At 41.3% G+C, this 21516-nt stretch overlaps 1 protein-coding gene across 8 annotated transcripts in view; it reads left to right on the top strand.

Annotated features, from left to right (window-relative positions):
* DNAH9 (dynein axonemal heavy chain 9) overlaps window positions 1–21516 on the top strand; it is a 468295-nt gene that overhangs the window by 131934 nt on the left and 314845 nt on the right. For all 8 annotated transcript variants that reach the window (XM_049859546.1, XM_049859547.1, XM_049859545.1 and 5 more), the window contains one exon: window positions 12713–12869. In XM_049859546.1, the coding sequence (XP_049715503.1) occupies window positions 12713–12869 (157 nt within the window). The remainder of the gene's footprint in view (window positions 1–12712; window positions 12870–21516) is intronic.

Raw genomic sequence — 21516 nt, 5'->3', positions numbered from 1 at the left:
GCTTGTATACAACCAAACACCTCTTGGGATATGCTTCCTTGGCTTGGAGGCATAGGGTTATGGTTTCATGAAACATCCCAGTTAATTGGCCTAATAATATGTTTAGTTTGTCTTTTCTACCTCCTAGTTTGTTGTGTAGTGCCTGGGGTCTTAAAATCTTGAAAGCAGCCATTCAAGGTACGATAATTGGTCCGTATTTGCCTGGAGCAACAGAGGAAGAAGGAGAGTCGGGAACAGGAGGAGGAAATGGAGTGTGTGGCTTATTGCCTCCATGAACAACTGCCTCCTTTGCCATGAGACCGGAAGAACTGAATGGCGCCATTACAGAACATTTTGATCAAAGAATCTATAGAAGAATCCCGATCAAAAGGGAGAAAACACAGAGCAGAATTTCAAATTCTCATGGACTCCAGACTTTCTGGAACCATGGAGACTGGATGAACCCCTGAAACTATTGTCCTGAGATAATCTTCAAACCTTAAATCAAAAATACCCATGAAGTCTTTTTAAAACCGAACAACAGCTGAACTTGACTAGTAAATAAAGGCCTGCCTTGAACATTTTGCTCTTTCAAGAGCTGTCTGTACAGGATCAAATTGATGACAGCAACTCAAAAGATTAGATAGGTGCCTTAGGGGGCAGTGAGTTTATGTTAATGGAAGAGGAATAACTCAGAAAAGGAGGGTGAAAATGCTTGCACAACTCGAAGAATGTAAGCAATATCACCGAATTGTACACATAGAAACGGTTGAATTGATGTATATTTGGCTATGTGTATTCTCAACAACTACAACAAAATAAATTTAAAAAAATTTTATCAGAGGAGCAAGATGACGAAGACTGTATATTGTGAAGATTAATTTGCCAGCAGAGCGTGAGCAAAGAAGGGAGAGGACAGAGAAAGCCATGGTCCAAGTGAAGAGTGATATTTCAATTCTGCTGAGATTTCTGTAAATTCTGCCAAAAGTTCACACCCTTTCCTTATAATTTCATTAAACACTAAGTATTTTCTTCTCCAAAAAGAACAGCATGTCCAAATGACTGGTGTACCCTAAATAAATAACCTATGAGTAACAAATTGTGAAGTTTAAAATGTCCGTATGGAATCAGTGTGTTATTTTACTTAATTTTCTCTCTGCCTATTTTAAGTGATATCACCTGTATTCTGGTCAATCCTGTTTCTTAAGTAACATTTTACTAGTTAAATTTTAATCACTGTACTCATGAGATAAGTAGAGACACAGGAGATCCAAAGTAATTGAAAGCCTCAACATTAGCCACAGAGTAAGACCTCATGGTTCGTTTCCCCTCACTTTTTTCATTTCTGTAATTCGTTTTCCTGTTCAGACTGGAAATCTCTTCCACTTATCCAAAACCAAACCAAACTTGTTGCCAGTGAGTCGATCCTGACTCATATCAACCCTATTGGACAGAGTACAACTGCCCCATAGAGTTTCCAAGGTGCACCTGGTAGGTTCAAACTGCCAACCTTTTGGTTAGCAGCCGTAGCACTTAACCACTATGCCACCAGGGTTTCCACTGCCCCACTCAAAGTGCTCTCCATTTACTTTTGCATCTCTCTGTTTTGTTGGACCTTGTAGAGGTCATGTCACTGTCTCCAGTGGCTCCCCGCTGCGCTTGGATCAAAATCTAAACTCCTCATAAAAACAAACGACCAAACCTATTGCCATCGAGTTGAATCTGACTCGTGCTGGCCCTATGCGTTACCGAGTAGAATAGCTTCAGAGAGTTTTTTTTTGGCTATAATCTTTACTGAAGCAGATCACCAGAACTTTTTTCCATGGCACCGCTGGGTGGGTTTGAACCGCCAGCCTTTAGGTTAGTAATCAAGCGCAAACCATTTGCGCCACCCAGCGACCTTAAACTCTTCATAAGATGTTATTCCTGCCAGCCTGTCACTCTCTACACACCAGCCACACTCCCCTCCATTTTGTTCTTGGATCTTTTCAACTTAGAAAGACCAGGTGGTTTCCTCTGCCTGGAATGTCTTTCTCCAGACTCTTTGCTCCATTGGCACCTTCTTGTCCTTTAGTTCTACTCTCAGTTCTGAGACACCTTCTCTGATCCCTGTTCTAAAAGACAGCCTTCTCTGCCTCTCCCACATGCAGGTGCCCCTAACGTATCCATCCCCCTGTTTATCTCCTTTCTAACATTTATTACGTTCTGAAATGCCTGCTTGCTTGTAGTCTGCATTCTCCTTTAGCGTATAAGCTCCTTGAGATCAGGACTTTGTCTCGCTTGTTGCTATGTCACCAGTTCCTAGCAGATGTTGAATTAACATGTGTTGAATGAGTGAATGATGGCTGAATATTGAAGACCCAGATCGTAAGAATAGACAATCTAGAAGGCGAGGTCAGCTCAGGGGAGGCGTCTAATCAGGATTCTGTGCCTTGACTCCCAAGAGGAAGGAGCAGCTACTCTGTCTTTTGCTCTTGGCTGGGCAGCCCAGCCTCCTCCCTGCCTGGCTTATTTATGCCTGGTCAGGGGGAGATGTGGTCTCTCTGAAGCTGGCTCAGTACAGGCAGCAGCAACTCTGGGACTTGCGGAGTCTTTAGGCTGTACTTGGGCTCAAGCAGTTAGAGGGGCTCATTCCGTGTGGGTTGAGGGGAGTTTTCCCACTTCGAGTTTCAATCAGAATGTATCCTCTCGGGTATCGTTGTCATTGGACAATTCTCAGCAAGACATCTTCCATAAGCAGGGTGGAAATCTGGTACACTATTCTGATTCGGAGTCCCTGGGTGGTGCAAACGGTTAACTCGCTCCACTGCTAACAGAAAGATTGGAATTACAAGTCCACTTGGAGGCACCTCAGAAGAAAGACCTGGCAGTCTACCTCTGATAAATTAGCCATTGAAAACCCTATGGTGCACAGTTCTACTCTGATACACATGGGGTCACCATGAGTCAGCATCAATTCGACAGCTACTGGTGCTGGTATCCTATTTTCCAATGAGTTTTTCCACCTGCCTGGGAATATGAGTAAATAGTTTCATACAGAATAATGAAACCATTATATATTTGGTCTATTTAATTAATGTCTGTCTCGCACTCCAGCCTGTATGTTCCGTGGTTAACAGTGACTTTGACTAGTTCATTGCTCTCCCCCCACAGGGCCTAGCACTGTGCCTGACACTTAATTTAGCAAATGCTCTTTGAATGATTATGATGATTTCTAAGGCTCCAGATATGTACCCATGTTCCCCGTACCATTTGGAAAATTTCCTTTCTGCTGCCATCTCAGACATTACCATTCTGACTGATAAAATGTACGAGACTGTTCTCCTTCTGGGGTCTTCACGCCTGCCTAGGAGTCGAAGAAGATAATTATCTTTTTTTGGATTTAGAGGTCTCTACAGTGTTTTTTTTAGCAGTGGGTTAGTAGACTAATGCTTAATGCCTGATAGAGGGAAATGGTAAAGTGTTGACAGTGAATTCTTTCTAAAATAGGAGTTTATCGCCTCTTCCGTGAAATGCTGCAAATTAGAACTTGAAAGGAAGATTTGCCACAAACAATGGTGAATACTATATAGACCTTGACCTTGTTTTGCACATTAGATGTTTTTCCGACAAAATAGTACGTAGTTGAATATTTATATGGCAAATTGCATTTTCTCATTGACTTCCATTATTATCTCAAGAAATGTTTTGCCCAGAAAAAAAATCGGTCTCAACAAGAAAATCGCATTTTAAAGAGCATTCAGCCTTTGCTGGTGTGTAGCCTAAGTGCATTTAATTCTCTCCTGCCGGGGGAATTAATCAAATGGACAATTGATCCATACAACCTCCACACATTCATTAAAAGCACACCCGTATTACGGTACATCCAAATGATTATGCCTATTCCTCTGGAATTTCCCACTGCCTGGATGGGACTTGAATCTGTAAGTAGCTACAATGGCTCAGCCATTGTCAAAGGAGTATGGCAGAGCTCTAAGGCTGAATACCTAAATGGAAATGCTTTTCCAGGCTGAACAAAAGCAATTCACATCACCCCTTGGGTGATTGCCCCCTTTCCTGTTCCCACACCTTCACATACAAATTCTCCTTTTCCACCGTGTGCTGGGTTAAGTACTGGTGTAATCAACTAAGCATCAGTTTTGAGTACCTCTTAATTTATTGGGGACTACTGCAGGTTCAGTCCATATGCAAGTATCTCAGAATTTATTTCATATAACCTGTTATAGGATATTTAAATTATATCTAAGCTTTTTACTGTTAAACATAAAGCCGCCATAACTCAATTATATGTGTGTGTGTATGTTTTGTACCATATTTATTACTATTTCCCTGGGACATATTCCAAGAATTAGGATAACTAGATGATACATGCTTTCAAATTGTTCTTGAGAGAAATACTGTTTTCATTTTCATTAGCAGTTTATGGGAATGTTCATCTTCTAACATCACCAGCAGTATTATCATTAAAAGTATTGTTAATTTTATAAGTCAAAGTGGTATTTCATTTGCATATGGATTCCTTTGATTACTTACAAGCTTGAACATGTTTATATGTTTATTGGCTATTTGCTTTCCTTCTCCCGTGAATTATTTGTTGTTGTCATTGCCCATTTTTCAATGGGGTATTCTTTTATTGCTTTTCTGCTTAGAAAGGCCCTGCCCACTTAAAGTTTAATATACACTTGGGTCTTTTTTATTTTTGTTGCTATTTAAGATTTTGTTTTCATGCTATCTTTTCTTAAAATAACTTTATTGAGGTATATTTTATATCATAAAATTCACTCATTTCAAACGTACAATTCAATGATTTTTAGTAACTTTCTGAGTGAGGCAACCACCACCATAAAGCAGCTTTAGAACATTTTCATCCCCCTCAATAAGATCCCTTCTGCCCATCTACAGTCAATCCTCATTCCCACCCCAGCCCCAGGCAACCACTAATCTACCCTCTGTCTTTATAAAATTCCCCGTTCTAGACATCTCATATAAATGGAATCATGTAACATAAGGTCTCTTGTATCTGGCTTCCTTCGCTGCATGCAAAATTTTTGAGACTCAACCATGATACTGCATGTATCAGTAGTCTATTCTTTTCATTTCTGAATATTTTTCTATTTTATAAATGTGGCATAAAGGACCTAGCTTTACCCTAAGCGAGGTGGCTTTTATCCTTGACTCTGGAGGAAAAAACCTTTGGAGTAATTGGGTTGTCTTGGTCTGGAACATTCAGGCCACACTTAAGGGTTTGTGTTGGTAATTGGGGCTTGACCAGACCAGAAAAGACTCACCTTGAGGCTGTATCAACTAGCCTCAGGAGGCATGATTTAGCTTATCACACAAAACTGGCCCATTAAAGCCAGGAGCACTAAGGCTCCAAGAGCTTCCTGGTTGGTGAAGGGAGAGTGACAGGCCCTCTCTGAGACACCAAGCTGTGCACTGGGAACCTTCCCAGACTTCACCTGTGTATCTCTTCCTTATGATGATCCTGATCTATATCTGTTTACTATAATAAAACTTACAGTTTTAAGTATAATATCTTCTGTGAGTTCTGTGAGTTGTTTCAGCAAATTAATGAACCTAAGGATGATGTCATCTTAACCTGGTTGGGGTTAGGGAGAGGGAGTGCCATATGATGAGTGGCTGGTGTCAGAAATGATGGAGAAGTGAGAAAGCAGGGATATGATTAACCTCCACCTTGTGAACATTGACTTTATGCTGATTCTCATCCATGAAGCTATCATCATAATAGATATACCACATTTTGATGTATATTTAGGTTGTTTCCCATTTGGGACTATTGTTTGTCCATAATGCTGCTATGAACATTCACGTGAAAGTCTTTGTGTGGATATATGTTTTCACTTCTCCTGGGTAGATACCTAGGAGGGGAATCACTAGGCGATATGGTATTTTAATGTTTAACTTTTTGAAAAACTGCCAAACTATTTTCCAAAATGGCTGTAATATTTTACATTTCCACCAGCAATGTATGAGGGTTCCCACTTCTCCACACACCTGGCAACACTCATTATTGACTTTCTTATTTATTATAGCCTTTCTAGTGGGTGTGAGGAAACCCCGGTGGTGTAATGGTTAAGAGTTATGGCTGCTAACCAAAAGGCTGGCAGTTCAAATCCACCAGGCGTTCCTTGGAAACTCTGTGGGGGCAGTTCTGCTCTGTCCTATAGGGTCGCTATGAGTCAGAATCGACTGGATGGCAACAGATTTTTTTTTTTTTTTTAGTGGGTGTGAAGTGGTCTCTTGTTTTTATTTTAATTTGTATTTCCCTAATGATTAATGATGTTGAGCATCTTTTCATGTGCTCCTTGGTATATCTTCTTTGGTATAATGTCTGTTCATATTGTTTGCCTGTTGTTTGATGGGCCTCTTTGTCTTTTTGTTATGTTGTTGTTGTTGTTAGGTGCCATTGAGTTGGTTCTGACTCATAGTGATCCTGTAGGACAAAGTGGAACTGCCCCCATAGGGTTTCCAAGGAGCAGGTGGTGGAATTGAACTGCCAACCTTTTGGTTAGCAGCCAAGCTCTTAACTGCTGCACTACCAAGGCTCCTTTTTTAGTCTGCATATAAGAAAAAATGATTTTTGTACATCTAGCTTCTGTTCTACCAGTTGACTGCCCTGTATCACAAATTCTAAGAACTTTTCTATTGATTATCTTTGGTTTTCTAGGTCACGTCTAGAATTTTTAACCATATTTGAAACATACAAAAAACATGAAGCATTATTGTAACTACTCAAGTCTAGTTACTAGACATGCCGCCATATTTGTTAGAGAGGTCGTATGTGGGACAGTGATCCCAGTTCTTTTTGCCACATTTTGGGAAAGACATTTTACCACTCGTGCAGGCAAAGAGAAAGACGAGCACTGGATGACGAAGGGTCTCATAACCATATGCTGTAAGGAGTAGATCTAGGAATTGGGGGAATTAGTGCTAAAGACAGAAAATTCTCAAAATTTAAATTTTAAAATGTTGCAAAAGGAATGTATTTGTATATAGGTTGGTGCTAAGGGCATTCTGCTTCTACCAAGCCTGTCTCTCATGTTCAGCTTGGAGTCTGTTAAAAGCTCTGGGCCTTTTTCATGTGAACAACCATCTAACCACATCTCTCCCATTCTGTGTGCATACATGTACTTGGAAGATTACTTCACAGTCATCCCTCTTAAATTTCAATTTATTGGGTCTAGCCCATCAGTTTTCCCCCTTCCCACCCACATAGTTCCAGACGCTTTCATGAACTCAAAAGTAATCAAGGTGACCCTCCCTCGTGGTTCTGTGCACCCCTGGGGTGGTAGAGACCAGCATCCTGCTATGTGGTCAAGTCCACCGTTAAATCTATTTGTGCTGAAACCTCCTGAATCTCAGAGGTTGAACGGATCTACCATGACCCCCCAGGGCCCAATCCTTCAACTAAGGCTTCGCTGATGGGCTCCTTGACCTTGGCTTGAAGTAGAGGATCCTGTGGATAGCTCATCATTTTTAATTGTTAACATAATAAGATTTGGGGTCTATCTTGTATCCAATCGATTATCTCTTAATTCAAGTTATTGATAAAGGTATTGAACGTCAGGGAGCTGAGTCCTGGGCTTGCCACTAGAGGCTTCCCTGTAGGTACATATTGTTGCAATCATGTTCATTCCTCGGGTGCGGTTGTTGAACCGTGCAGTAGGCAGAATTTTTAGAATGACCCCCAATGGCCCTTTCCTTTATATAACTCCCTCCCCTTTGTGTGTGGATGAAAACTGAATATGATGATATATTATGCCCGTGATTATATTCTGGTATATGGCAAAAGGGAGATTATTTGGGTGGGCTAATGTAATCATACTGTTATGTGCCGTTGAGCCAATTTTTGACTCATAGAAACTCCACGTGACAAAGAAGAACTGCCCCATAGCGTTTTCTAGGCTATAATTTTCATGACAGCAGATTGCCAAGTCTTTCTCCTGAGGAACCACTGGGTGGGTTCGAACCACCAACCACTCATTTAGTAGCTGAGCACTTTACCACAGAAGTGGAATTTTCTCCCAAATGAGGGCAGAAGAGGAAATCAGAGAGTTTCGAAGCACAAGAAGGATTCAGCAGGCTATTACTGGCTTTGAAGGTGGAGGGGTCCATATGCAAGGATCAGAGAATCGTCTTTAAGGGCTGAGAAAACCCCTGACCAATACCCAATAAGGAAATGGGAACTTCACTCCCACAACTGCAAGGAACTGAAATCTACCAGAACGTAAATGATCGTGGGAGTGAATTCTGCCCCCAGAGCCTCCAGAGGAGTCCAGCCCAGCTGGCACCTTGATTTTGGCCTTGTGAGACCCTAAGTAGAAAACCCACCTGGACACCAGACCTCCAGAACTGTGAAATAATAAATGGGTGCTGTTTTAAGTCTGTGGTAATTTATTACACAGCAATAGAAAACTAATACAAACCAACTATGATTTTACCTAACTCTACAATTATCCAGACCAAAAATCTGTGATAGCCACAAGCTATTCATAGCTGAATTCAAGACACAGCATCTTTGATATTCCCTTTGACAGTTGAATAACTGTATCAAAAAAGAAAGGCTACATTTCACATACTTATTACCTTGAAAAAGACTACCTTGAAAGTAGATAGGCTTTCTACCTTTCAAGGCACTTTCTTATCTGATGTCTCAGGGTATCCTCACAACAGCCTGATGCGGCAGATAAAAATAAAGCCTAAGCAATTTGCCCAAGGAAAACAAGACCAATTTTAGCTCAGTGTTATGAATCCCTTTCAAACAGAACCAGCCCACTGTGGAAAGGGCTGCCTACTAAAGTAATAGGCTGCACTTTGCTGGAAGAGAAGGCTGCATGATCACATTTGAAAGATTTCATGGAAGAGAGCGTGGCTTGTTTACACTCAGTCCACCTGACCTCGGAGGCCGCTCCCAACACTAAAGCTTCTGTGTTCCCAAAGCGCAACCAAACTAAATTGATGCACATCCTCGCTGAGGTTAGTTATTCAGTCAACATTCCTTAAAGAATTCCGTGCCATTTTTACAATTGCCCTCATTTTTTAAGCAGCAAATTTATCTAAATTCCTTTGTACAGTAAAAATACTAGGTAATGGACTCCAGTGGAATTTTTTTTTTTTTTTGAGTCACAAAGAAGGTTTAATAACTAGGCCCAGTCTCACAGACACTATGTAGTAGGGGTATAATTTGAACTTAGATCTGTCGGACTTCAGAGCCCATGCTTTAAATCACTGTAACATAGCACACTGACCCCCATAAGGAAGCAGGAGCAGATTGCAGGTGTTACAATGGACATTTAAAGGGATGGATGTCTAACAAGCCCACAGAGGGAATCCTGGAGTTGGGGCGTGGCCAGAGGACTAGGACATCCTGCCAACTCGGTGGCCCAAGCATGGTAGTAACTCCACCTATAGCAGAGGGAAATGCTACTTCTTCATTTTTCTTCATATTTTTTCGTGTTCTGAGCAACCCCTACTGACCCTCCCTTTGTTATTAGAGCTTATTAGATGGACCACGTTCCCTCCCTGAGCTCAGTCTACCCATCTGTAAAATAAGAGAACTGGATTAATTGATCTCAGAAATATCTTTCAGCTCTGGAGTTCTATTATTACAGAAAAAAATAATATTTTAGCATTTTCCTCCCAAGTGCTTCTTCTGGAGATAATCAGAAGCTTAGTAGATGTTCAAAAAGACATCCCCACCAGAGTAGTGTTTCCCACACCGGGTTCCTAGGATGTGTTTTGGGGAGTCTCAAGTTTTTTAATGAATTTTGTTATGAAAACACATATATATTTGTGAAACACTGTTTCTGGACACCCAGATTTCTTGAGAGCCCTGTAGCTCCAGAGAGAAGACGCCCAGAATTGCCCTCTGGGCAGAAGAAGAGGCAGCAATAGGATGGAAACGGAGTGGGAGGGGCTAGGGAGGAGAGGTTGCTGGAGTCAGAATTCAGCTAGTCCAGGCAGCCGCCTTTCCTCCTGGGAGGTGCAGGACTGCTGCAGGTTCTGGGTAGTTTTAGAAGGCATTGGGGCTCACCTGCAGTTAGAAGCCAGAGCTCAGTAGGGCAGGTATAATTCGGGCTGCATATCGAAGTCTGTCAGGATCTGGCTACGGATGCTTGAGAGAGGACAGAGGTGTTGTAAAATGATAATGTGTGACCAAAGTAAACCCAGCTTTTTCACCTTAACCCTGACCCGCCTCACCTCATGGCCTATCTGACCAGGCAATCGCTCTCATGCACACTTTGTTGACAGGGAGAGTGAGATGGCTGTGCAAGCCCAGCCCACCAGTGGCCAAATGCGACCCAGGTCCCTCTGATAAGCTTGGTGAACTTACTCAATTTCACAGGAAAAATGGAGAAGGAACATTAAAGCCCACACCTCTCCTCTCTGCCACAGCCTGCCTTCCTGGGTTTCACTTTTCAAAGGCTGAAATACATATGGAGATTTTGCACTTCATTAATGGGAAAGGGAGCTCTCTTCATGTCGTTTCAAAAAGTTTGGTTATCCTTAGTGGGGTCAGTAAAGACCCAGTTAACCTGAGGTCCCTCGTTAGCTTTAGACATCAGATTCAGAAACAAAGAGAATTCATTTTGGAGGCTCCCTCAGAAGGCTTCCCACTTCCAGCCTGTAGGCTGAAAGCCCATGTGCTGACTAACTCTTGCTAGGTATTAAAAAGTTAGGCCAATGACACATTTCTAACAACTTTATTGGTAAATGATTTACATGCCTTTAAGTGCACTCACTAAAAGTGTACAATTCAATACTTTTTGTAAACTTATAGAGTTGTGCAACCACCACCACAATCCAGTTTTTGAACGTTTCCATTACCCTATTTGGAACCAATCTCTGCTCTAATCCCCAGCCCCAGGCAACCACTGTCTGTCTCTTTCTTGGATATTTCGTATAAAGGGAGTGATACAACACATAATCCTTAGCATCTGCCTTTGTTCACTTAGTGTAGTATTTTTGAGGTTGTCCATCTTGTTACATGTATGAGGACTTTATTCCTTTCTATTGGCCAATAGTATTCCAGTGCATGGATGTACCAGATTTTGTTCACACGTTCACCACTGACGGACGTTTGAATTGTTTCAGCCTTTTGGCTAGTGCTCCTACAAGCACTCTGCACAAGTCATTGTGTGAACACGTGTTTTTATTTCTCCTGAGGACATTCTTAGGAGGGGAATTGTAGAATGGTGTGGTAAGCTTCACTTTTTAAGAAACGGCTAAATCGTTCTCCAAACTGGCTGCACCATTTTACATTCCCACCAGCGATGTATGAGGGTTCCAATTTTCCCACATCCTCGCCAACACTTGTTATGATCTGTCTTTTTGATTATAGCCATTCCAGTGTGTATACAGTGTCATCTTTTTGTGGATTTAATTTGCATTTCCCTAATGACCAATAATATTGAACACCTTTTCATGTGCCTGTTACCCAAAGGCACATTTTAAACCGAGACTAACTGGAAAGTTAAGTCCTAAATTTTTTTAAATAGTACAATAAATAAGCTTTAATTAAGATGAGTTCATTTTGTTGTCATTGGTACAATAACCACGTTAGAATTAAATAGATTGAATGACTGATTGATTCACTCATTCACTCATTTGTTTCATACATATTTACTGAGGTATCTACCTAGGGTGGGGTGTAGTGACAGCTCAGCGCTAGACTTCTCACCTTCCACGTAGGAGACCCGGGTTTGATTCTGGCCAATGCACCTCATGTGTAGCCACCGCCCATCCGTCAGGGGAGGCTTGCATGTTGCTATGATGCTGAACTGGTTTCAGCAGAGCTTCCATACTGAGATGGACTAGAGAGAAAGGCCTGGAGATATACTTCCAAAAATTAGCCCATGAAAACCCTATGGATCAACAACCACTCATGTGGATGGCACAGGACCGGGCAGGGTTTTGTTACACTGTTCATGGGGTTCCCATGAGGCAAGGGCCGACTCATTGGCAGCTAACAACAACAACATGTGTGCCTAGAGCCTGTGCTAGATTCTAGAAATGAAACAACAAATAAGTCCTCACCTGGCCCTGAACCTCAGCTCTGCCTCACAGAGGCCGTAATAAAGGTATATATGAAAGATGTTTATGTATTGATTGTGGAAAATTAAAGTGGAGAACAGCAAGCTGAAGGAGCTCACCAAGGGGCATGCGCTTACCAACCCAGTGTTGAGGGGCCCAGGAACATTTATTGGGTGAACTAATGTCCAATAGGAGTCTCAAGGGGTGAGTGGGCATTAGCCAGGCAAAGACTGAAGAGGAACATCTCCAGGTAGGCTAAATGGGTTTGGGGGCTGGGTAGACAGTGGGAGGTCAGAGCAGTACAAACATACTCCTAGTGTGTTTGGGCAAATGAAATCACTCTATGTGGCTGGACTCTAGAGTGCTGGGGCGTGAGGGAGCCATGAGAAATGAAGCTACAGAAGGAGGAAGGGGTAGCATCAGGAAGGGCCTGGCAGAGTCACAGATGATCTTTAAGGGGAGCGTTACGATCAGATGGGCCCTTTAGAAAGTTCTCTTCACTGCACTGTGGGGAGCAGACAGGAGTAGGTCCTGGCTTTCCTTATAGAATCAGTGTCAGAACTCAGTGGTTCCAGAGTCCCACCTGGCCTTGAATCTCAGCTGTCTCACTGGGGCCCAGGAGGGCCAAAGCGATTTGTCAGGCCACCTGAAAATGACCTGTGTCCTCCTTGTCTGACAGGTGTTATATCACCCTCACCCAGTCTCTGCATCTGACCATGAGTGGGGCTCCCGCAGGACCGGCAGGCACAGGCAAGACAGAGACCACCAAGGACCTGGGCCGAGCGCTGGGCATCATGGTCTACGTGTTTAACTGCTCAGAGCAGATGGACTACAAGGTACAAGCTGACTGAGCTTGGGAGGGCCTAGGAGCTGGGTGGAAGCCCAAACCAGGGATGTGGCTTATCCACGCCACCCTGGTCCACCTGCCCCAGGTGCTGGAGCCCAGACAAGGAAGTACTCTGCATGCTTCTTCACAGTTCACCCAATAAATTAGTTCAACCAATAAATAAATAAGTCTTCTCTGGTGTGACCAGGAGGCACACACTGCGGATTCTGATTCCATTAATGAGTTTTATGACCATAGCTGGTTACTTCGCCTTTTCTTTTTTTAATTTTTCATTGTGCTTTAGGTGAAAGTTTACAGAGCAAATTAGTTTCCCATTCAATAGTTTGTACTTGAAGTGTTTCGTTGCCCTGGCTGCATTCCCCACAACGTATCAGCACTCTCCCCACTTCTGCCCTGGGTTCCCTGTTTCCTTTCCTCTGGATTTTCTACCCCTTCCTGCTTTTTTATCTTTGCTTTCGGGCAAACGTTCTTTTGATTTCTTCTAATTGATGGTTGTAAAAAACACATTCCTCTTGGGTATTACTGTTTATTTTATGGGTTTGTCTATTGGACTGAAAGGTGGTCTCCAGGAATGTCTTCAGTTCCTGCTCAGAAGGGTGTCTTAGGGCCATAGTCTCAGGGGTTCCTCCAATCTCTCTCAGACCAGAAAGTCTAGTTGTTTTTGTGAATCTGATGTTTTGTTCTACATTTTTTCTCCTGCTGAGTCCAGGACCCTCTACACCTAAAATTATGTATTTAGAAATATACACAACCAAAACTATACCTACAGGTGAGTATGCTCCCTTACTATTTAAAATGGTATTATTTTCCTGATTTCATTTTCAAAGTTCTCTTTGTTGGGGTAGAGGAATTCAACTGATTTTTGTATGTTGATCTTGTATCCCACTACTTCGCTGAGTGCTTCTATAAGTTCCAATACCTTTCATGTGGAATCTTTGGAATTTTATATGTATAGTATCATATCATCTTGGAATAGGGATAGCTTTACTTCTTCCTTACTGATTTGAATGCCCTTTATTTCCTTTTCTTGGCTTATTGCTCTAGCTAGGGCTTCCAGTACGATGTTGAGTAACAGTGGTAATTTTATTGTCTGATCCTTGTCTGTTTCTCCTTCTCACGTGGAATGCTTTCAGTCTCTCTCCATTGAGAATAAGATTGCCTTTTGGTTTTGTATAAATGCCCTTTATCATGTTGAGGAATTTCCCTTCCATTCCTATTTTGCTGAGAGTTTTTATCAGGAATGAGTGTTGGGCTTTATCAAATGCCTTTCTGCATCGATTGAGATGATCATGTGATTCTTTTATTTATGTGGTGGATTACACTGATTGATTTTCTAATGTTGAACCATCCTTGCATACCTGGTATGAATCCCACTTGGTCATGATGTATTATTATTATTACTATTATTATTATTATTGATATGCTGTTGAATTGTATTGGCTAGAATTTTTTTGAGAATTTTTGCATCTATGAAGGATATTGGTCTTTAATTTTCTTTTTTATGATGTTTTTGTCTAGCTTTGGTATTAGGGCTATGCTGGCTTCATAGAATGAATTCAAGAGTATTCCTCCCTTTTCTATGCTCTGAAATAGGTTGAGTAGTATTGGTGCGAATTGTTCTCTGAATGTTTGGTAGAATTCTCCAGTGAGAGCGTCTGGGCCAGGGCTTTTTGTTGGTGTCGTTGTTATTGCAAGGTTTTTATTACTTCTTCAATCTCTCCTTTTGTTATGGGTGTGCTTAGTTTTTTTTAGCTCAGTTTGTGTTAGTTTAGGTAGGTAGCATGTTTCTAGAAATTCGTCCATTTTCTCTAGATTTTCAAATTTGTTGGAGTATTATTTTTCGTAGTGTACTGTTATGATCCTTTTTATTTCTGCTGTGATGACACCCATCTCATTTCTTATTCGGGTTATTTGCTGCTTCTCCTGTTGTCTTTTGTCAGTTTGGCCAGTGGTTTGTCCATTTTATTGATCCTTTCAAAGAACGAACTTCTGTTCTTGTTGATTCTTTTTATTGTTTTTTGTTCTCTGTTTCATTTATTTCTGCTCTAGTTATATTTCCTTTCTTCTGGTGACTGTGGGCTACATTTGCTGCTGCTTTCCATTTTCTCAAGATATAGGGTTAATGTTTTGATTTTGGCCAATTCTTCTTTTTTGGTGTGTGCATTCATTACTCTAAATAAACCTCTGAGCACTGCTTTTGCTATGTTCCAAAAGTTTTGGTATGTTGTGTTTTCATTCTCATTTAATCCTAGAATTTTTTTATTTCTTCTTTGATTCCTTCTATTACTCATTGGTTTTTAAGCAAGGTATTATTCAGTTTCCACCTATTTTTTTCCCCTTGCTCTTTCTATTATTGGCTTCTACTTTTACAGCATTGTGATTAGAGAAAAAGCTTTCTATTATTTCAATGTTCTGGGTTTTATCAAGGGTAGCTTTGTGGCCTAAGATGTAGTCTATTCTGGGGAATGATCCATGTATGTTGGAAAAGAATGTATACTTTGCTGCTTTTGGGTGAAGTGTTCTGTATATGTTTATGAGGTCCTGTTGGTTTATTGCGGCATTTAGATCTTTTGCCTGTAATCCTTTTTTTTTTTTTTAATTGAACTTTAGATGAACGTTTAAAGAATGAACTAGTTTTTCATCAGTACACACATTGTTGTATGACACTGGTTAACAACCCCATGACATGTCAACACTCTCCCTTCTCAACACTGGGTTCCCTATTAACAGCTTTCCTGTTCCCTCCTGCCTTCCTGTCCCTGCCCCAAGGCTGGTGTACCCCTTTAGTCTTAGTTTTTTCCATGGGCCTGTTCAGTCTTTGGCTAAAGGGTGAACCTCAGGAGTGGCCTCATTACTGAGCTGGAAGGGTATCCAGGGGCCATACTCTCAGGGTTTCTTCATCTCTGTCAGGCCAGCAAGTCTGGTCTTTCTTTTTGAGTTAGAATTTTGTTCTACATTTTTCTCCAGTTCTGTGTGGGACCCTCTCTTGTGATCCCTGTCAGAGCAGTCAGTGGTGGTAGCCAGGTACCATCTAGTTGTACTGGACTCAGCCTGGTGGAGGCCATGGTAGATGTGGTCCATCAGTCCTTTGGACTAATCTTTCCCTTGTGTCTTTAGTTTTTTTCATTCTTCCTTGCTCCCGAAGGGGTGAGACCAGTGGAATATTCTAGATGGCCGCTCACAGGCTTTTAAGACCCCAGACACTTGTCACCAAACTAGAATAGAGAACATTTTCATTATAAACTCTGTTATGCCAGTGGAGCTAGATATTCCCTGAGACCATGGTCCCCACAGCCCTCAGCCCAGTAGTTCGGTCCCTCAGGGAGTTTGAATGAGTCTGTGGAGCTACTGTGGCCTTGCCTTGTACAGGTTGTGCTGGCTCCCCCAGTATTGTGTACTGCCTTACCCTTCACCAAAGATACTGCTTTATCTTTTGTCTATTAAGTGTTTTTTCATCCCCACCTATCCCCTCCCTCATAACCATCAAATATTGTTTCTTTTTGTGTGTAAACCTTTTCATGAGTTTTTACAGTAGTGGTCTCATGCAACATTTGTCCTTTTGTGATTGAGTTATTTCACTCAGTATAATGACCTCCAGATGCATCCATGTTATGAGATGCTTCACAGATCCATTGTTGTTCTGTATCAGAGTTTATTGCTGTTTCATTTTGTAGTGCTTTTTTTTGTGGTGCTAACGTTTTCTTTGTTCCTCCTACTCTCCTGTGCTGAGTTCCTTTTGTTTGTGGATTTCTTTTTCATTTCTTTTGTTTTTGTAGATTTTGTTTTCATTGAGACTTTATGTTTTTCTTCTTTATTTTGATGAGGAGGTTTGTTAACTTTCTTTGGGGTTACCTTGAAATTTCTCCTTAACTTCCTAGGTTTGAACCAGTCTATTATTACTTGGTATCGCCTTGCCTTCCCCTGTATTAGAAAGTTCTATGCCTATACTGTTTACTCCCTCTTTTATTGATCTTACATGTTGTCATTTACAGATTAACCTCTCTGGTTCCCTGTTGCATTGTTTTGGTTTTGAATAGTCCTTGAGAGTTCATTTCCTAAGTTGGTATCTGGCTGGTACAATCTTGCGTCCTAGGTGCAGGCTGTGGTCTGATTTTTTTTTTGTTCTCAGACCAAAGGACTCCCTTTAATAATTCTCATAAGTTTGGTTTGGTTTATACATATTCCCTTAATTTCTGTTTATTTGGAAATGTTCTAATTTCACTATCATATTTGAACGAAAGTTTTGCAGAGTATATTATTCTTGGTTGGTAATTTTTTCTTCTTTCAAGGTTTTATATATGTCATTCCATTGCCTTCTTGCCTGCGTGATTTCTGCCAAATAATCAGAGTTTAGTCTTATTGTTTACCCTCTGTATGTGACTTTTTGTTTTTCTTGAACTGCTTCCAGGACTTTTTCTTTGTCTTTGGCTTTAGCGAGTGTGATTATGCTGTGCCTTGGTGTTTTTCTTTTGAGGTCTATCCTATATGGGTTCGTTGAGCTTCTTGGATGGTCAGCTTTTCATCATTCATGATATTAGGGAAGGTTTCTGTCAGCAATTCTTCAATGATCCTCTGTATTTTCCATTTTCTCTCCCTGTTCTGGAACTCTGATCACTCACAAAATTTTGCTTTTGATTGTATCCCTCATAATTCTCAGGTTTTCTTCATTTTTCTTTGTTCTTTTTTCTGGTTTTTTCTCAAATAGAGTTGTATCCAAGTGTTTGTCTTTAATTTCACTGATTCTGTCTTCCCTTGTTTCAAAACTGCTCCTCAGCCCTTCTATGACACTGTCCATTTCTGAAATTTTGTTGTTTATCTTTTGGATTTCTAATTGTTGTTTTTGTATGATTTCTAGTTGTGAATTTATTTTTGGCATTTTTTTCCTGTATTATTTTCCTGAATTCTTCCATTTTTTTGTCTGTATTTTCCATGAATTTGTCTACCTTTTCCAAAAATTTGTCTATTTTTCCCTCGTTTTTGTCTGCTTTTTGCTTCAACTCTTAGATTACTCTGAATATTAGAGATTTGAATTCCCTGTCAGGTAGTTCTAGTGCCTTTTCTTCTAGTGGAAAGTCATCTGGTGTTTTATTTTGGATGCCTACTGGAACCATCCTTTCCTGGTTTTTTTTTTTTTTTTTTTTTTTATGTTTTATGATATTGTCTGCTGTCTTCAGGACATTCAGTAGTTATTTTCTTCATTTCTTGATTGTAGATTTGTTTGTTTCATCCTGCTTTTTTATTTTATTTGGTTACATCTGAGCAGCCGGGCTGTGCATTCTTTGTTGTTTGCTCGTCTGTATTCACAATACTTTTCACCTCCTTGTCCAATGGGCAGGACCAGTCATTCAGCTGTGGTGCAGCATGGCAGGTCCCGCTGAAAAGGAGGGGCTGGGATGGGTTGTTTGTGCTACATACTAGGGCTGACAGGACAGGCAAGGAATCTGTGCTGGGCAGGTTCCAGTAGGCCATGCCTGTGCTGCTCAGAGGTGTGATGTTTAGTGCACAGTGCATGTAGGCAGGAAGGGGGGGGATTGTGATGTGTAGTGCTAACAGGGATATGGGAAGAGGAGAGAGAGGAGAGAAAAACAGGAGCCAAAAATGAACAAGCAAACAAAGAAAGAGAAAAAAAAAGAAGAATGCTAAGGGAGCTTGCCGTTGGAGTGGAGCAATGAGAAACTAGGAAATGGAAAAAAGCAAAAAAAAGGGGGGGAGAGGAAGAAAAAATAACTAAAGTTTTGGAAAAAAATAACTACATAAAGTTTTGGAAAAGAAAAGCCCGCAGAGGTCCCAGAGTCCCACTGGTGGGGCTGCTAAGACTGGGGAAATGGCTCCCAGGCTGCACAGTATAGCCTGGCTAGAGGGGGTATAGATGTCACACAGCACCAGGTATTCAGGAGACAAGAAAATAAGATAAGTGTAGAGAGATAAGAACTGAGAAATGAAGACAGACATAAAGAAAAAAAGAGAGAGAAAAGAAAAAAAAGAAATGCCCCCGGGGATCCCACCTACGTGGCTGCACAGATTGGGGGAGTGGCTCCTAAGCTGTGGGGTGCAGCCTGGTAGAAGGGGCTCCCAAGCTGTGAAAACAAAAAGAAAACAAACAAACAAAACAAAACAGGACAAAGCAAAACATGGGGAAAAAAAGCCCCAGGGATCCCACCAGCATGGTGTCACCAGCCGGGGGAGTGGTTCACCCGTCAGTCGAGCGGAGGGCTTCACAGCCTTTCAGGAAGAAGCAAAGATGGCACACAGAGCCAGGTATTCCAGAGAAAGAAGGGGCGGGGGGGGTGGGGGGTGGTAGGAGGCACTAAAGAAATGAAAAGAGATGGAAAGAAGCAATACCAGCTCAGGGGCCCAGCCATTGCGGACAGGGCGAATCCAAGCAGCCTGAGGCCAAAGCAGTTGCCTCCTGGCCAGGAGACTGCAGCTGGCAGGAAGCAGAGAAGACCGAAGTGGGGGGAAGACGGGGAGACTAGGAAAGCGTATATCGCTCCTTACCGGGTGCTCTATCTCCTGCTAGGAACTTCATGAAGCTGCTTTCCCATACTCCTTGTCTACTAGTCTCCAGTGTGGGTGGGGTGAATCCAAGTGGCAGGGACGCTGAACTTCCCAGACAGGCTGAGCCACTACAGCCAGCCAGGAAGCTTGGAGGTAGAGCAGCAGGGAGAGAATGGGGGGTGGGAAAGCATGTATCGCTGGTTACCGGGAACTCTGTTTCCTGCTGGGAGTTCCGCGAAGCTGCTTTCCCGTGTTTCCTGCCTGCCCTGACTGGAGTCCAAGATGGCGGATCGGGGCGGCATTATATGATGGGGCCCTCTGCACTTCTCTCTCCTTGCTCTCCATCCTCTGTCAGTTTCTTATTCCATTCCGTGCTTGGCTGAGTTCTCTACTTCTTCATTTGGCACTTCAGGTTCCAGGAATGACGTTTGTCTGTGTTTTACTTAGTTTTTTGGGTCTTTGCTGTGGAGGGACAGCACGGTGCTTCTGTCTGTGGTGCCATGTTGGCCAGAAGACGGGCATTTAGATCTTTTGTATCTTTGTTGAGTTTCTTTCTAGTTTATCTGTCCTTCACTGAAAGTGGTTTGTTGAAGTCTCCTACTATTATTTTGAAACTATTTCTCTTTCAGTGCTGTTAGTTTGTTATATGTATTTTGGCGACCTGTCATTGAGTGTGGAGATATTTATTATGGTTATGTTCTTTTGGTTGATTAACCCTTTAATTATATAATTTCCTTAATTATCTTTTATGGTGGATTTTGCCTTAAAGTCTATTTTATCAGATATTGATATTGCCACTCCTGATGTTTTTTGTTTATTGTTTGTTCCATGTATTTTTTTCTTTTCTTTGAGTTTCATTTTATTTATGCCTTTGTGTCTATGGTGTGTCTCTTGTAGACAGCATATTGATGAGCCGTGTATTTTTATTCATTCTGCCACTCTCTGTCTCTTTACTGGTGCATTTAAGCCATTTACATTCAGTGTGGTTATCGATAGGTATGAGTTTACTGCCGTCATTTTGTTGAGGTTTTTTTTTTTTTTTGTGGTAGTGTTGACGGTTTCTTTGTTCCACTTAATTTTCTGTGCTGAGTTCTTTTTGTTTGTGGATTTCCTTTTCATTTCTTTCATTGTTGTTGATTTTGTGTTTAGCCAGCCTTGTGTTTATTGAGTCCTTATGTTTTTCTTCTATTTTATTTTGATGAGTAGGTTTGTTAACTTTCTTTGTGGTTACCTTGAAATTTACCTTTTTCTTCATGCGTTTAAAGCAGTCTTATTTCTTGATAGCTCCTTGTCTTTCTCTCCATATGAAACTGCACTATTCCCCCTTTTTGTTTTGATGTTGTTGTCACTTACAGATTGATGTTTCTGGTTCCCTGTTTCCAGTCTTTTAGCTTTGTTTTATTTTTGAGAATTCTATATCTGGGTGGTGTCTGGCTGATGCTGTCCTGTGTCCTAATCTCGGGTTGTTGTCTGGCATTGCTGGTTCTCTTTCTGAAGGACTCTTTAATATTTCTTGTAATGTTGGTCTGGTTTTTACAGATTTCCTTAATTGCTGTGTATCTGGAAATGTCCTAATTTTGCCATCATATTTGAGGGACAATTTTGCTGATATAGAATTCTTGGTTGACAATTTTTTTCTTCCAAGGTTTTATATATACCATTCCATTGTCTTCTTGCCTGCGTGGTTTCTGCCAAGTAAACAAAGCTTAGTCTAATTGATTCCCCCTTGTAGATGGTTTCTCATTTTTCCTCGAGCAGCTCCCAGGATTCTTTCTTTTTCTTTGGTTTTGGCAAGTTCTATTATGATTCATCTTGTTGATTTTCTTTGGGGATCTATCCTTTGTGGGGTTCATTGAACTCCTTGGATGGATATCCTCTCATCTTTCATGATGTGTTAGAGAAGTTTTCTGCCAGCAAACCTTTGATAACTCTTTCAGTGCTTTTTTTTTTTTTTGCCTACTCCTGTTCTGGAATTCCGATCACATGGAAATTTTTTCTATTGATAGCGTTTCATATAATTCTTAGGCTCCTTCATTTTTCTTCTTTTTTTCTGATTTTTCCTCAAACAAATTGGTGTCAAGGAATTTGTCCTCTATTTTGCTGATTCTGTCTTCCATTGATTCAGTTCTGCTCCTATG

The sequence above is a fragment of the Elephas maximus genome, chromosome 19 (genome assembly GCF_024166365.1).
Source record: "Elephas maximus indicus isolate mEleMax1 chromosome 19, mEleMax1 primary haplotype, whole genome shotgun sequence".
Classification (NCBI taxonomy): Eukaryota; Metazoa; Chordata; class Mammalia; order Proboscidea; family Elephantidae; genus Elephas; species Elephas maximus.
This window is presented reverse-complemented; position numbering and strand designations above follow the sequence as displayed.